Source organism: Triturus cristatus, chromosome 8, assembly GCF_964204655.1.
Source record: "Triturus cristatus chromosome 8, aTriCri1.1, whole genome shotgun sequence".
Lineage (NCBI taxonomy): Eukaryota > Metazoa > Chordata > Amphibia > Caudata > Salamandridae > Triturus > Triturus cristatus.
The window spans coordinates 1,101,521,686-1,101,537,281 of record NC_140591.1 but is presented as its reverse complement, the minus strand read 5'-3'; the positions used below and the strand labels follow the sequence as shown (position 1 = coordinate 1,101,537,281).

At 44.8% G+C, this 15,596-nt stretch overlaps 1 protein-coding gene across 4 annotated transcripts in view; it reads left to right on the top strand.

Annotated features, from left to right (window-relative positions):
- The window catches only part of CDKL5 (cyclin dependent kinase like 5), a 1,167,948-nt gene that overhangs the window by 1,133,323 nt on the left and 19,029 nt on the right, over nucleotides 1–15,596 (top strand). For 2 of the 4 annotated variants that reach the window (XM_085622651.1, XM_085622650.1), the window contains exons 18-19: nucleotides 5,329–5,451; nucleotides 10,020–10,139. In XM_085622651.1, coding sequence (XP_085478777.1) covers nucleotides 5,329–5,451; nucleotides 10,020–10,139 — 243 coding nt within the window. The remainder of the gene's footprint in view (nucleotides 1–5,328; nucleotides 5,452–10,019; nucleotides 10,140–15,596) is intronic. The other 2 variants (XM_085622653.1, XM_085622652.1) reach the window with 1 other exon arrangement.

Genomic DNA, 15,596 nt, shown 5'->3' with positions numbered 1-15,596 from the left:
CAACTTCTGGCAGTATTGCCTGGATCATCAGATCTTGGTCATAGCAGAGTACCTGCCGGGTCAGGACAATCAAGTAGCGGACTTCCAGTCATGTCACCTTCACGATGTGAGTCTGTGGAAGTTACACCTGGGGATGTTTGTAGATCTCCAAGCCAAGTGGACTTCACAGTGGACCTCTTTGCCTCCCACTTAGATCACCAGCTACCCAAGTTCTTCAGCTGGAAACCAGACCCACTGGCGGAGAGCACAAACGTGTTTCTCCAGGACTGGAAAGAGGAGAAGGGCTATGCCTTTCCTCCCTTCGCGATGATCACCAGGGTTTTGGACCAAGTCCGGTGCCAGAGGGCGGATGTGATGATAATCACACCGATCTGGAGATCGCAAGTCTGGTTTCCAGTTCTACTGGAACTTTCCTGGGATTTTCCAATCCCTCTCTCCCGATTTCCAGCCCTCCTTCTCAATCCGGATCTTCAACCTCTTCCGCTCGTCATGCAGGGGTCTCTAACGCTCATGGCATGGCGGATTACAGGTGACTATGGTCGGTCCCAGGCCTTTCAGGAGCGGCAGAGAAGTTCATGTCCAAGGCCTGGGCAGACAGTACAGTTAAAAGATACAAATCCGCCTGGAGACGGTGGTCTCGGTGTCTGCGACGGATTCTCGATCCCGTGGCAGCAGATGTGATTCACATCTTGAACTTTTTAGCGTCCCTAGCGGAGGAGGTTCTGGTTTACAGATCGATTAATACCTTTAGATTGGGCATTTTGGCAGGTCACAAAGTGGTGGATGGATCCCCAGTGGGATAGCATCTGTTGGTTTGTCGACTGCTACAGGGAATAAGAATTTCCTTACCGCCAGAGCTCCAGTATTCTGCCCTTTGGGACGTGAACCAAGTTCTTAACCTATTTCTCTCCATTGGCAACCCAATAGATTCCTATCCAGGAAGGAACTGTCAGCAAAACTGGCCATGCTTCTATGCCTGATTTCTTGTAGATGGGTATCGGATGTAAGAGCCCTTGACAAAATCTATCTTGTATCCCGCATGCCCGGATTCGCCGAAGTTATGCGTGGTGTCTTGCCTTAAGGCATATGAGAAGCTGCTGGAGGAATTCCGGCCTCCGGGCGAAGGACAACTCCTTATTGCATTCAGGAAGCCCCACAGGGCGGTATCCTCCCTCATGATTGCCTGATGGGTGGGATGGGTTATGCAGGAGGCAGGCCTCGACCAACGCAGATTTGGTGCTCACTGAACCAGGGGAGCGATGGCCTCGAAGGCGTTTGCTCTGGGAGCCTTTCTTGAGGATATCATTAATGCTGCTAATTGGTCTTCAGACTCCACCTTTAAACGGTTTTATTTCAAACCGGTTTTGCAGTTGGCACACTTGGTGGTGAGTAAGCTTTAAACTAGCATAATCCTCGCCTCCGGTTCTGACATAGAATGAAAAATGTCCTAGCTATCGTAACGGAAAGTTTCAGTTCTATTAAGGACTCGGAGGCGAGGATTATCCCACCCAGGATTCAAGTATGCTTGAAACCTCCTCGCTCTCTTTGTGCAGTAAGTAAAATCTTTACAAGTTATTAGCTTTGTCGTGATGTTTCAAAGTGGCTATTTAAGTACTTGATTTGCAGGTTTCCTTTCCAGGAATAATCCTTAGCCACGGCCGTGTTTTAAAATTTGTGTCTCGTTGCAGGAATGGACGCAAACAAACAAGATTCATGAGGTACTGCAGGAGGCTGATCTCGTGTGTCGAAAGAGGAGGGATAACCACTAACAAGGGACTATGACCTACCTGGTGCTACCTGATTGGTGGAGACGACGGACAGTCTATATGATGAACTCTATTGTTGTTGGAGCATTCCTAAGTGTTCATGGGAATGTTCGTTTTTTTGTTAGTGTTTACTTTGAAGGCTGCCGTCAATAAAGTGAAGAAAGTAAAGCATAATCCTTGCCTCAGAGTCCTTAATAGAATTGAAACTTTCTGTTACAATAGCTAGGACATTTTTCATTCACATCAAAATGTTTGTGAATTGGACCCAATCACTGTAGAATTCAGTGATGTTATTTTACATGAAGGACTCCTTTCTTTCCATTTACTTGTTCAAATACTTTGTTATATGAAGAGGTGCCTGGCATGAAGTTCCAATTCAAAGTGTTATGTGTTTTTTTTTTGCATATACCTGACCCTATATGTATCCATGAAGAGTTTGTAGCTGTGCATTTGTATTAGCATGTGTGCTTATTAGCAGTGTTATCTCATTTTTATGACATATGTTTACGTGTTTGTAAGTTTACACATGGAGAAGTCACAATCTAGCAAGAGGCCCATTGCACTGTAAACAGGGTGGCGTCACATGGAGACAGAAACAACCGTGAACCCGATTTGTGACCACTGTAGATAGAAACAACCAAGGACCCCATTCCGCAAAGCATTTCCTGTGACCAAATGTGACTCAGTCTCTGACATCCAGAAATAAATCACAGATTAGCTGGAAGTAAGTCACCTTTCCTCACAGGAGACCCTTTGAGAATGTGTTTCTTAGACTGTATCAGCACCTAAATAACACTTGAAGGACAGATTTAGATTTTGGGAGGACTACCGCCGTCCCACGGCGGCGGCGGTTACAAGAACTCTGTTGAGCTGATGGCAGTCCGTCCACCGTGTTTAGATGTTGTGGCAATAGACAGTAGACCATTGCTGCAGCGGTCTTGTCTTCTGGCTACCAGTACCCCGTTGCCATCAGTCCAACGGGTTTGCACCAAGGCGATTTAGATGTAAGTACAACTTATAAATGTGTCAGTACACACGTGTCATGTTTGCATGAAAAACATATGTAGGCAATGTGTTATGTCCCTTTGTGTTACATTATTGCATACCAATCACACAACATATTCACACTATTGAATGCCCACCCACAGGCACCACTTGCACAACACCCCCAAACACCACAACAACAAATATTTTTTAAGTGTCAACAAGTGTGTTCAATTCACCTTGATAATTAGGGAAGTGAACACTTCTGCATGACACCTAAGAAAAATATTGCATGTAAGAGCAATGCAGAAATACACAAGGCTACAGCAATTGTCAACACATGATACATAGTAGCAGTGGCGTAACGAAACTTAAGTGGGCCCCACTGCAATGGACATAGAGGGGGCACCCCATGCTCCGGACCCAGTAGGAGCTCTCAGTCCAGGTGCCCGTCACCCGTGCCCGAGTGGTATCCCTGACGCTCAGGACCCCACCGCACTGCGGGGGCTGCGTAGCCTATTGTTACGCCAGTGCATAGTAGGACAGTTGTGCAAGTAGCTTACCGTAAATCTTAGCGACAACCGAGTAGTTTGGCATCATAGTGGAATTGCAGAGTATGGAGGGACCTGGACAAGGGGGTACAAGATGGAAACAGAAGGGGGAAGCAGGACAACGTTTTTACCTAATTTCCTCAGATTCTGCCAACTCAAAGAATGAGGAATTCCCGCCACAGTTGGCTTGGTGGAAAGGCACATCGTAGCCAGCTCAGCAGGACTCTTCACTGGAGTCTTTCCATCAGCTGCTTCTATCTATGCCACCGTCAACACAGACAAAGATTCCTGGCGGAGTTGTCGGGACTGTTGCGGTTTTTCGCCCATGGATCCGGCAACATCTAAATCGGACTGGGGGACTGCCAAGTCAGCGGGTGGGAAGACCATCGAAAAAGCGACAGTGGGACCTGATCCGCTAAGATCTAATCAGGCTCTTGGTTACAAATGTTGTCAGCTTAACATTAAAGGGGTACATCAGCCATGCTGTTCTCCCTGTGATATTTAAAAGGTTTGGTGGAAGATCACTCAGCTTGCACAGTCCCTTAGTCTGATACTTACAGATTTAGGAAAGGTCTGAAGTCCCACCATCTGTTCCTCAACTACCTTGAGTGTGACATCAGAAAGTGTCACTGACCCGCACATCGCCTTAACATAAGCAGAAGAACTCAATCCTTTGTTCCCATCCTGTCCTAAACCCTTTAAAATAGTGAATACGTGGTTTGAGAGCTTTATAAAAAATCCCATCAAAATAAAGTATATCAGAGAATATGCTTTCACCCCCATTGTGAGTGATATGGAGAAAGGTGCAATATTTTTTGTACTTGATGAAATCCGACAGCACAGATGCATAATTCATTGGATGCGATTAATAACACCTTTCACGAGAATGGGGAATAACATGCAGATTTTGGTGCACACTGAAACACTTCAACAAAGAGTGTATTTTTAAAACCAGGAACACACAGTTACATCAAGGACTTTGTCTTTCGGACTAGTGTAAAGTCTTAAGTGCTGTACCAGCCTTTTTCTCTATCATTTCATGATAGCGTGCTCCCAGACACAGACAAAATGCCCAAGTTATGCTTAACATAGCGAGGAAACTGTCCAGTAAAATGCTTAGTTGGCTTGTACTCTCTCTACATGCGTTGAAACTGCTGCAAAGCTATTCCTTCACTTGTTTGTCCATCTAAGATTTCCAAGTGCACAGTGTTATGATGGAGGGTCGGTGCACATTCAAAATCCATGATGGTAGTGGATTCACACAGCGCAACATTTATCACCTTTCATAACTTTTTGACCACGTCAGGGGGGGCATGCCCTGAGCTCATCCTGCTCTTTAAAAAAATTAAAAATATACTGACTCCATTTTCAGATGTATATTCAACCAGAAAAAGACTTACTATTAAAAATACTCCCTGAAGCCTGCAACTGAGGGACAGTCTCCCACTCTCTTTAGTTTGTAAGCTAAAGACTGAGCCCCTTTACAATATTTCCCATACATGTAAAAATAACAAGCTACAACAGAGATTGAAATTTCCAGTGGAATTTAAAAAGAGTATGTTTTGGAAAAAAATATGTTACTTTAATTTTCCAATTTCCAAACCTATGCTTTTGATCCTGTCCAGGGAAACTCGGCTTCGAGTATAGCCTTTCTATGCATGAATTTAAAAGGCTAATTGACATGTTTATAGTGGAGTGACTGGCTCATCAGAGGGGGTTGGAGGTAGGAGAGAGCTGAGTTCATCCTGTTTTTGGTGTTTGAAATAACTACTTGAAAATGATCGCCCCTGAATTGGCTGAAAAGTCGGGAATAGCAGAGAATATACTTAAATGATGAAGTCACTTGGACTATGCATAGAGAGAGAGAGAGGTCTGTCAGTTAGAAAGGTGTAAACCCTCACTAGAACTTGTTCGAGTACTTTCAGGCTGTAAATGTACTCGCCCAGTGCCCTAGAAAAGGAAGAACTCAGATTTGTATGCCACTAGTATTAAAGTGTATTTGAGCATATTTGTATCTTATATTGCAGAAGGACTCCAACGACGGGGAGAATCCAAGCATCAAGAAATCTCTCTTTCCTCTTTTCATGTCAAGGAACCATTTAAAACATAGTTCCTCTTTGAAAAAGCTACCCGTAGTCTCTGTTCCTATGGTATTATTTTTCTTTTTGAGTATCTTTACGTTCACAACTTGCAATCGGCTGGCCTAAGTTGCATGAATTTTGCTTTTGGTTTGAGCACATTTTCCTTTTCTGCGAGGTTACTGTTGGGCTTGTTACATAAACTCATTTTAAGCCACAATCTGCTTCCCTGTGTTTTAAACATGTAAACGAAGTGAGCTGCAGTCTGTCGAAAAGGAAAATTGCAGGCACATCTAGGCCTAAACTGTGTGTTGTAAAACATGACAGCTGATTTCAAGTGAAGAAAACACTCACGTTTCCACCTTTGAGTAAACTAGAAAGAACACTCAGATGTTTAGTTGGTGAATACAAAACACAAACATACTATCCATTACATAAGTAACTTAGCGAGATATGTATGTTATAGGTCATTCGTTTTGTCACCACTTTTGAACATTGAATGTTGTCTCAGTTTGTTTTTCCTAAAATGTCGAACCACTTTCACCAGAATCACCTGTTTCGAAAGAGTATGAAGGGCAGTTTAGGAGAAATATTTAAACATAGCACAAGTGAAGACCACTGCTTCCAAGAGGGAAGGAAAATCATTAAAATGGAATGGGGGAGTGCTGTTTGCCCCATATCCCCGCACTGCCATTACAAGATGTATTTATGTATCCCAATAACATGCCTTGCCTGCTTTTGTGATACATTCCCAACAACAGCCAACACTACAGTGTGCCGTGTGCTAGAGCTACTTTCAGATGTTTCCCTGAGAACTGTATCTAGATTGAAGGAGTTGCTGGTGCTGCAAAGAGGGGCTCCATATGAAGTTTGTGACCTGGACCCCACAAAAGCTTCAGACAGTCCTAGAGGATACTTTATATCATATAATGGATTGCCTAAGGATTGATTAGACAAAGGGGCTGATTTAGACACCGGAGTATGTATTTTACTGTGTCCGGGAGACGGAGTAAAATACTCCTTCGCCCTGATTAAGTAACTGCCCTATGAATTTAAAGATGGTCCCCTCCCTAGCAGACATCTGATAGATTGGCAAGGACCGCTGTTATGGCAGTTCCTATCAATGCACTGTAAGTGTGCTGTGCTCCTCCATGAACATTTCATTTTAAAGACCGTAATCTCAAAGCAGAATGTTGGTTTTAAAAATATAAAAGCAATGATCCCGTCGCAATGGGAGATTTCTCTCATGGCGTGGGGCCATTACATTGTTTTTACTTTCACCTGCTGCCACGTTTTGGATGGCGGCGTGTGAAATTAAAACTGGCCATTTGTACGCCCTTTGTAAATTGGGCATGCAGAGAATTGGCCAAACCTCCGACAGCCCGAACTCCTTCGGGCCATTAACCCCTTGTGCGCTCATGACGGAACCACGCCGTCATGAGCCACGGGCGGCGTGTGCTCATGACGGCGTGGTTCCGTCATGCTGCGGCCGTTGGCGGCCGCTCCTCCCACGCGGCTCTAATTCCCCGCCTGTGCGGGCGAATTAGAGAGTGGGCGGAGTCGTGACGGAACCACACCGTCATGAGCACAGCTCGCCTGTGACTCATGACGGCGTGATTCCATCATGAGCATGGCGGCGCAGCGCTCACCCCTCACCCCCCCCCCCCCCCCCGCGCTGCGGCGGAATTCGCGCCGCAGCGAAGGGGTTAAAGGAGTTGTCGCCGTCTCTGACATATTTAAGTTCCTCCTGACTCTAAATGAGACGGGCAGACCTTCAGTTTGGTGAAGAGTGTATTCCGTCGTGACGGAATACAGTCTCTGACAAATTGTAAATCAGGCCCATAAACTTTTAGTACTACAGAAATGCATATGCCGTCATTGGACATCACAATGTAAACGTTTGTGGTGTGAAGATTTTCTATTTTTTGACAGACCTTGTTTTTTTAAAATTTGTATCAGTATTTCTATAGCAAAGTAAAATATGAGCAAGGAAACATGTTATGTCTTAACCCCTTCCATGCTCATGACGAGCCCAGCTTGTCATGAGTTACAGTGGAGCTGTGCTCATGCCGAGCTGGGCTCGTCATAACGGCTGGGGCCCGCCCACGCGCGATTGATTCCCCGCCTGTGCGGGAGAATTAATCAGTGGGCGGGGTCGTGACGAACCCAGCTCGTTAGAGCACAGCTCCACTGTGACTCATGACGAGTTGGGCTCGTCACGAGCACCGCGGCCCCCTCCCCCGCGCCGTGGGGGAATTACCCCCGCGGCGAAGGGGTTAAGGAATTATCATATGATTTATTGTAAAGTGCACTTCAGTTCATTCTATGAATTGTGCATACATTTCAAACATGCTCACAAATCTATTAAAATGCATACCGTGTTACGCAATCCTTGCAGGCATTGATTTAAAGTGTCCATTTATCACCCAGAGGTTGTTCAGGTGAGTTAAGAATTCATGTTTCTTAGGTGAGCCTTCGACTTTTGGAGTATCAATCAATCCATTCACTTGGCATTGCTGTTTGTATGACCGCTGCATATATCTGGTCAATACATTTCGTCCATCAAAATTTCAGGCCTGCTCAAGGTGGTTACATGGGCACTGTTTAAGTCCTGTATGGTGCTGACTGGTGAAATACGGTTGTCCAAAATGGCCCACATCTCTTTAAAATTCAAAATAGATTGTATTTTCTTTGTGAGTGGCAGGCGACGGAACTCCTCTCTTGGGTAACATTCAGAGGTGGCATTGAGGCCGACATGCAATATGCTGCCACGCCCACTCCCAGAAGTCAGAGGCAGCATTTGCCACATGGGAGAGGTAAAGCAATGCTCTCCAGGCCCATGAAAGGCCGATGAGTTGAACCGCCTGAGAGAGTCCCAGCAGCAGATGAGACCCCACAGAGCCAGGACTTAGTTGCTTCAAAAACAGAACCAGATACGACTCCCAGTTCAGAGGTTCCAATTTCGATTATCAAGACTTCAGATATTAATTCCTTCTGCAGAGAGGAAGAGACTTCCATTCTAATCGAAATAGAACACAAAGAAGATCTGCTGCCACAGCTTTAAAAACCAAAGAAACAACAATCTACTTTGAATTTTAATCTAAGCTAATTAGGACAACTGTATTCCATCAGTCAGCAAAAAACAGCACTGATAAACGTACACTTGTAACCGTCCTGAAGAGTCACAAAATTAACACATCGACCAGAGATTTGAAGAGTTCACACAAAGAGCAATGCCAAGTGAATGGATTAATTGATACACCGAAAGTCGACGACTCACAAAAGAGATATGAAGGTTTAACTCACATGAACTACCTCGGGGTGATAAATGGACTCTTCAATTATGTGTAGACTCCAATAAACCAATGATTACAAAGACTGTGTACCACTTTATGCTTTTTATCGGTTTGTGTGTATGTTGAAATGTATGTTCGATTTGTAGAATGAATGAAATGCGCTTTACAATAAATTAACGGATAATTTCTTAAGAAGACATAACACATGTTTTCTTTTATCATATCTGTCTGTGCTCTAGAAATAAGGGTAACAGTGCTGAAAATATCAAGGTCTGTCCAAAAATAGAAAATCATCACACCGCAACCCTTTACATTGAAATTCCTAATAGTGATGTATGCACTGAATTTTGTCTAATCAATCCCTTAGGGATCCCATTTTGTGATATGAACAACCAGCCCAGGCCCCAGAGTTTTTTTGGGCCTTTCCTTTCTAGTCCCTAGTCCTAGAGGAGACATCATGTCTATTTTTCTGTGTTGTGTGTAGCTTGGAGTCTGTTCCATAGCATGTCTATAACTACAGAAGGTTCCAGCTCATGAAGCCAATTTTTTGGTACTGTTGGCTTCTTCTGGACCACATGTAACAGCTGATGTAACTGAACTTTACTTTAAGTTAGCACAAATAGTGACTTAGTAGCTGTTAAGATATCCCTGTGTGTTATCACTTGTTGATGAACTCTCTGCCTTTTGGCTCCAGGACACAGGATTAACTACCAGCAGGGTGACTCAGCCATTAATCTCTTTGATGGTAATACAATGAATACCATTAGGTTGGAAAATTGTTTTTAAATGTTGAAGCTCTGTTAGCAAGTGCGATACAAAAACAGGCTGCCATTGGAAGCTTCCTTGCCCATTTCACTAGGTGTGAGGTCAGTGCCTTGACTATGATCATCTTCAAGAATAAGCAGAAGTAGAGCTGGAGGCTCCCTTCATCAACCCTGCTCTATAAAGAAAGTATTTCTGTTGCAAAGCAAGATGTGGCTTTTTAGAACTCATTCCTAGCACAGCACCAACTTGGATCACTGTGGAACTAAGGGTTCGAGGAGCTACATTTGAGGCTTTCTAACTGCACTTTTCCTTTCAGCAACTGAACTAACAGCATGTAACTTTCTGAGGGGGCTGAGGCTGCATGATATCAGCCCTTATGACCACTGGGGTGCGGATACTTATCTGTAAAATCTTTCTTTGCACATTGTGCAGTGCACTTGGAAGCTGGCGGCCATCACTGCATGATGCATTCATTTAAAAAGCAGCACGCCCTATATCTTGCCGGCTGAGATAATTCAGACCGAACTAATGACTATCATTATTACCCTTCTTTTTTCCTCTGCCCTTTGTAATCTGCAGATGCCCAGTAGTGATTCTCAGGATCTTCTGGCAATACAAAAAGCCATCCACTCTTCTAACCACAAGAGCAGCAGGCATAAAGACTGGCGCCCTGATAAGATGACCGACATCCAATCTCATGTAAGTGATTGATCACTTCTCCTTGCTCACAGTGTGAGTGCGCAGTAATGTCTAGTACGCTTTTCTAATTTTTTAATTTTCTTAAGTTTTTTTATTGCCATTTCCAGTTTAGCTGTCAGTGCAGTTACAAAATTCCATCCAAAATGTCAACTCAGAATGGTATAGGCATCTTCACATATTTTTTACATATAACAAGAGACACTTAAAAGGCGGACTATTGCTTCTGCACTTCACGCTAGTTTCAATTGTAGTAGGAATACTTGCGCAACAAGCCCAGGCACAAGCCGTCAATTGATGCCTCTGTGGTTCAGTTCCTAAACGAAGCAAGGGGTGGGCGTGTGCCAGGTAATGAAGTCCAGAGAATCAGTATTAAGTTTTAAAAAAGTATTTTTTTCCAATCGGTTAATTCTCACGAAATGGGAGCATTACACTCAGCCAACGCGTTTCGTTCTCCCATGAAGAACTTCGTCAGGTCTCTATTAAGGCGAGTATCCTCCCGATAATGTAAAGTTACTACACAGAGATGAGCTCTAGTTAGGTGCAGTGGACGCAGTGTAGGGTGTTCAAGAAGCCAGGTCTGGCCTCCTCATATAGGTCTACGGTAATAGAAGATAGTACGAATGATGCGCAAGGTCGGTGCTCCAGACAGTGACACTGGAAGTAATTGGGATTTCCCAGGGCCAGGTTCGGCCTCTCAGTTGTCGGAGTCGCGTCCAAGTTGGTGTCTGGAGCACCGACCTTGCTCATCGTTCGTACTATCTTCATTATCGTGAGGATACTCACCTTAATAGAGCCCTGACAAAGTTCTCCATGTGGAACGAAAGGCGTTGGCTGAGTGTAATGCTCCCATTTCATGAGAATTAACCGATTGGAAATAAATACTTTTTTGAAATTAAATACTGATTCTCTGGACTTCATTACCTGGCGCACGCCCACCCCTTGCTATATATTTTTTACATATATCTGTATCTGGCCACTTGTCACCCATTCACATTTCGTACACATTGCGTCAGCGTTGTAGTAATGTAGGCCAGAAAATGATTTCTTAGAGTAAGTCTCTCTCATAGTGCTTTCGCAATAGTTCTGGTGATATATTCTTTTACCAAGGGCGGCTCCTCCATTAGGGTGGAGGAGCGTCGCCCCACTGCTTTCTCGCAGTGCGAGAAGCAGAAACATAAAACGGTATTTTAAATACCATTTTATTTTTCTGCTTCTCGTACTGCGAGAAAGCAGAAAGGTATGCCTGGTTGGGGGTCGGAGAGGAGTGGCTTGCCCAATGCTGTGGGCCCTGACTGTTTGGTTGGCCCCCTGGGGCTGACCAAACCAGTCATGCGCACTCTGACTTTTCTCTATGCAGGCTATCATTGTTTTATCCACTTCCGTGCCCTGAGAACACACCTCAAGAAAATCAGTAGTTGAAATTGGTGCCATGTAGCCTTGTTCTATTTCTGAGTGGGGCATATAAGGAGGTGGGTGAAACCAATACGCCGCGAAGTGCGGTTGGACACAGCAGTAATATAATTCTAAGTCAGGGGCTTCGAAGCCTCCTTTCGAGAAAGGCTAAATGAGAATATTCCATCTAAGCCAGGGTTGCTTCCCTCCCCGAGCTAATCAAATTAGTTTTGATCTCATACTTTTTAAAAACTGTCGGCCTGTGTGATAGGGAATATTAAGGAATAGATATAACCGCTTGGTCAATATTATCATTTTCATTAATGATATCCAGCCAGCTGTGGATAAAAGGCATGGAGATCCACTGGGTGATGGAAACTGGCAATGCATCTAGCGTTCTGACATAATTTGCACACATTAAGTTTTCCTTGTCCCTGGAGATAACTATTCCTAAGTATTTCATCTCAAATCGCACTATTTTATTGGGTAGTCCCGGATATATTGGGAGGTATTGGGGGTTAGAGGAAAAATCTGGGATTTCTCCCAGATGATCATTATTCTAGAGAATCTCCTGTAATTTATATATTCACGGAGAATAGGGTTAAGACTATCTTGGGGATCTCTTACATACAACTTAATTTCATCAGCATAAAGAGACACCAGCAAATGCCTGGTAGGGTATCTGAGTGCATACTTTCTGTGGTGTTGTCAAAACGTGGCTGCCAACGGTTCAATCACTAATGCAAACAGGAGGGGCGATAATGCACACCCATGCCTGGTACCTCAAGAGATGATGAAGCCAGGAGAGCACTCACAATTTATTAATATAATTGCTTGCGGCTGGTGGTATAGTAGCTTTACCCAGGAAAGAAATGGAAGGGGGAAACCCATGCTTCGTAGCACTGCCAGGAGTAAGTCCCATTCCAGGGAGTTGAACGCTTTGGTGGCTTCTAGAAAGACAGACACCACCGCCAGATTTGGGTTGATATCTTGAAGTACTGAGAAAAGGGTACACAAATTATGAGAGGTTGCTCTGCCTGGTATAAAGCCACGCTGGTCTGGCAGCACTAGGAATTCCATTAGCAGGCTAAGTAGATTGGCCAGTAGCGTAGCCCACATTTTTGCGTCACAGTTTAATAATGACAAGGGTCTTCGTGATTCACGAGTGTCGGCTGATTTGGCAGGTTTTGAGAGGGAAATAATTAAAGCTTCACGCATGGAGGGAGGGAGAACCCCTGAGTCCAGAGCCTCCTCATATAAATGTTTTAGAAATGGCACCAAACTATCTGCATATGTTTTATAAAATTCAGCCAGTAGGCCATCTGGGCCAGGTGCTCGACCCTACTGTAGCTGCATGATAGCAGTTTTGATTTCGTCCATTTCAAAGGCCCCCACGATAAACTTCAGCTGGCTGGGCATCGCTCAGCCACCCCAGGGACACATTTTGTAAGTATGCATCTATGTCTGAGGATTGGGACCTCTGAGTGGCATAGAGAGAGGAGTAGAAGGATAGGAAGGTGCGGAGGTCCCTCTGTGGATGTCCCCTGGAGTCTTTGATCTCTAAAATATAAATCGAGAATCAAGGTCTGCGGGTCATCTCCGCAAGCACTTTACCAGGGTGTTTGCCTTCCCCATACCGTCTGGCCTAGTGAGATCTGCTGCCAAACAAACATTCCCTTTCGGCACTGTTTTGATAATCAGTGAGCATGTCTCTGCTCAAGGGCATCAGCATCTTGAGAGTTATGTGGTTGCGATTCTAACCTTTTCAGCTCAGCTTCCAATTTCCTGAGAGTGTTATGTATATCACATAGGATGCCCCCACTTTTGGCGATGCAGAGGCCATGAACAGTAACTTTGAATGCTTCCCACACCATAGCCAACCTCGGTACAGAAATTATATTACGCTGCAGAAAGTCCTTGATCTCCTGTCGCAATTCTTTCCTGAAGGGGGTGTCTAACAATGCACTCTGGGGGAGTCGCCAGGATAGAAATGGCAGTGTAAAGTCCGGCGGGGACAGTCACCTTTGGACGGGGGAATGATCTGAGTAAGTGCGCACTAAATGTTGGTCTTGCACCAGCCAGGTACTAAGCCTTTTGGTTAGGAGGCAGTAATCTATCCTGGACCAACTGGAATGCAGTGACGAGTAAAAGGTACCCTCCATATCTGATGGGTGTGCTGTCCTCCAAGCATCTAAGAGCTGGTGCTCCTCAATGACTTGACGCATGTGGCGCTGCACTTTGGTATAATGGTGTGTCTGTGGGTGGGATTGGTCCAAGCTCAGTTCTAATGTAAGGTTTAGGTCACCTCCCTAAATGATATGGGTGAAGCCAAGATTTACTTCAATCCCCAGTATCTGATAACAAAAGTCTGCGTCATCTATGTTAGGTCCATAACAGTTTATGAGCGTGACTGGTTAGCCCGCCAGCCTACTCCACATTATGCAGTATCAGCCTAGTGGGTCTTGCAGGGAGCCCACCGCAATGTATGGTGTATTTTTCCATACGATGATAGCGGTGCCTTTTGCATATGTAGAGTATGAGGAAAAGCTGCTATGGGAAGCCCAGCGAGTGGCAAAGGTAGTAGGGACAGTAGGGCTCATTTGCATCTCTTGGGGCCTGGCAACATGTATATTATGCCTGTCCAATTAGGCAAGGATATGCCTGCACTTGCGTGGGTCCCTTGGCCCCATGTGTTCCACGTCAAGAAGTTATTTCCCGGGCGTTAGATTATCCGGCATGGGTGTTCACCTAAAATAACAATGTACGTGGAGGCCTCTCCAATAACCTCCGTAGGCCGGTGGTGAGTAAAAGTGGACAGATCAAACAATGTGAAATGCCTCATGTAACTTAGTAACCCCTTTTCTGTCCCCCCCCCCCTCCCACAGCGACGACCCAACTTCGCCGGAGACAACCAGCCTTCCCTCCAAGCAGCCCAACCGGGATGTAGTGCCCCTTAATTCAAACTGCGAGTGGAGGAACAGGTTAGATAGCAGAAGAATGGAGATACTAGAAAGCAGAAGAAAGAAAAAATGGATTAGAAGGGGGTAAAGTCTAGGCCGTGATTACCAACATGCAGATGTGAAGCGGTGTATAGGAGAAAGGGGAAATAGGACTGGCAAGTATTTACTGCCTTTGCGTGCCTTAGTATATGTGCATGCTGCAGTGAAAGGTTATTCACAGGATGTTCCCGGGGTAGTATTAGAGAAACAAACCCACCATGACGAATACTCTGGACTTTCTGCTGCCTTTAGAGTAGGGCAGAAACATGTTGGCACCATGAGGGTCATATGACCATTATATCCTGTATGCCCCTCATACATTAATTCTTTTTAATCTTTGCCCATCCACCCCATTAATAAAGGAATACATTGGGAGTGAATGAGGTATTTTTATTTACACGTAGCTTCCCCAATACACCATAATATACAAAGAGATCCCTAGAATACGGTTGACCCCACCCTGACTTTTAGGGGTCAGGGTGAACCCGATGAAGAAGCATGCCACTACTGGAGTGGGTGAGGGTTCTATATATAAAAAAGGATTACTTTTCCTTTTTCCCATCTCGTGCAGAAGTGGTGTCTATTTGAGGTGCATACCTTAGCTTTTTGAGGCAGATGGATAACCTTATTGATTTTGTAACTTGAGGAAAATGTCAACCTGACAGACACTCCACATGTCAGGGTCAGGCAGTCAGGCTCTTGACATGCGTTAATGCACAGGCATTTGACAGCCTAAGCCAAGTTTTTGTTGGGCTGAAGATCTCATACCCAAGGGCAGTGACCTTATCAGAGTGGCAAAGCCCTGCAAGAATCCTTCACCTCATGACGAGGGGGAGTGTTACTGATAGAGTCAGCCTTGGGCGCTTCTTGAAGTGCCCAGGGCTGACTGTCTCTCAGTGATGCATCACATTACCCTTCCGTAATTTGGCAAAGGGTGGGGTAGGATCATGAAATCTCACTGATGCCAATCCACTCTGTGACAAGTTAGGGAAGGTCCTCCCCTCATTGTTTAACACTTGACTAGGTTATCCAATCAGAGGAGGCAGTGGTCTCTTCCATTTTCTGC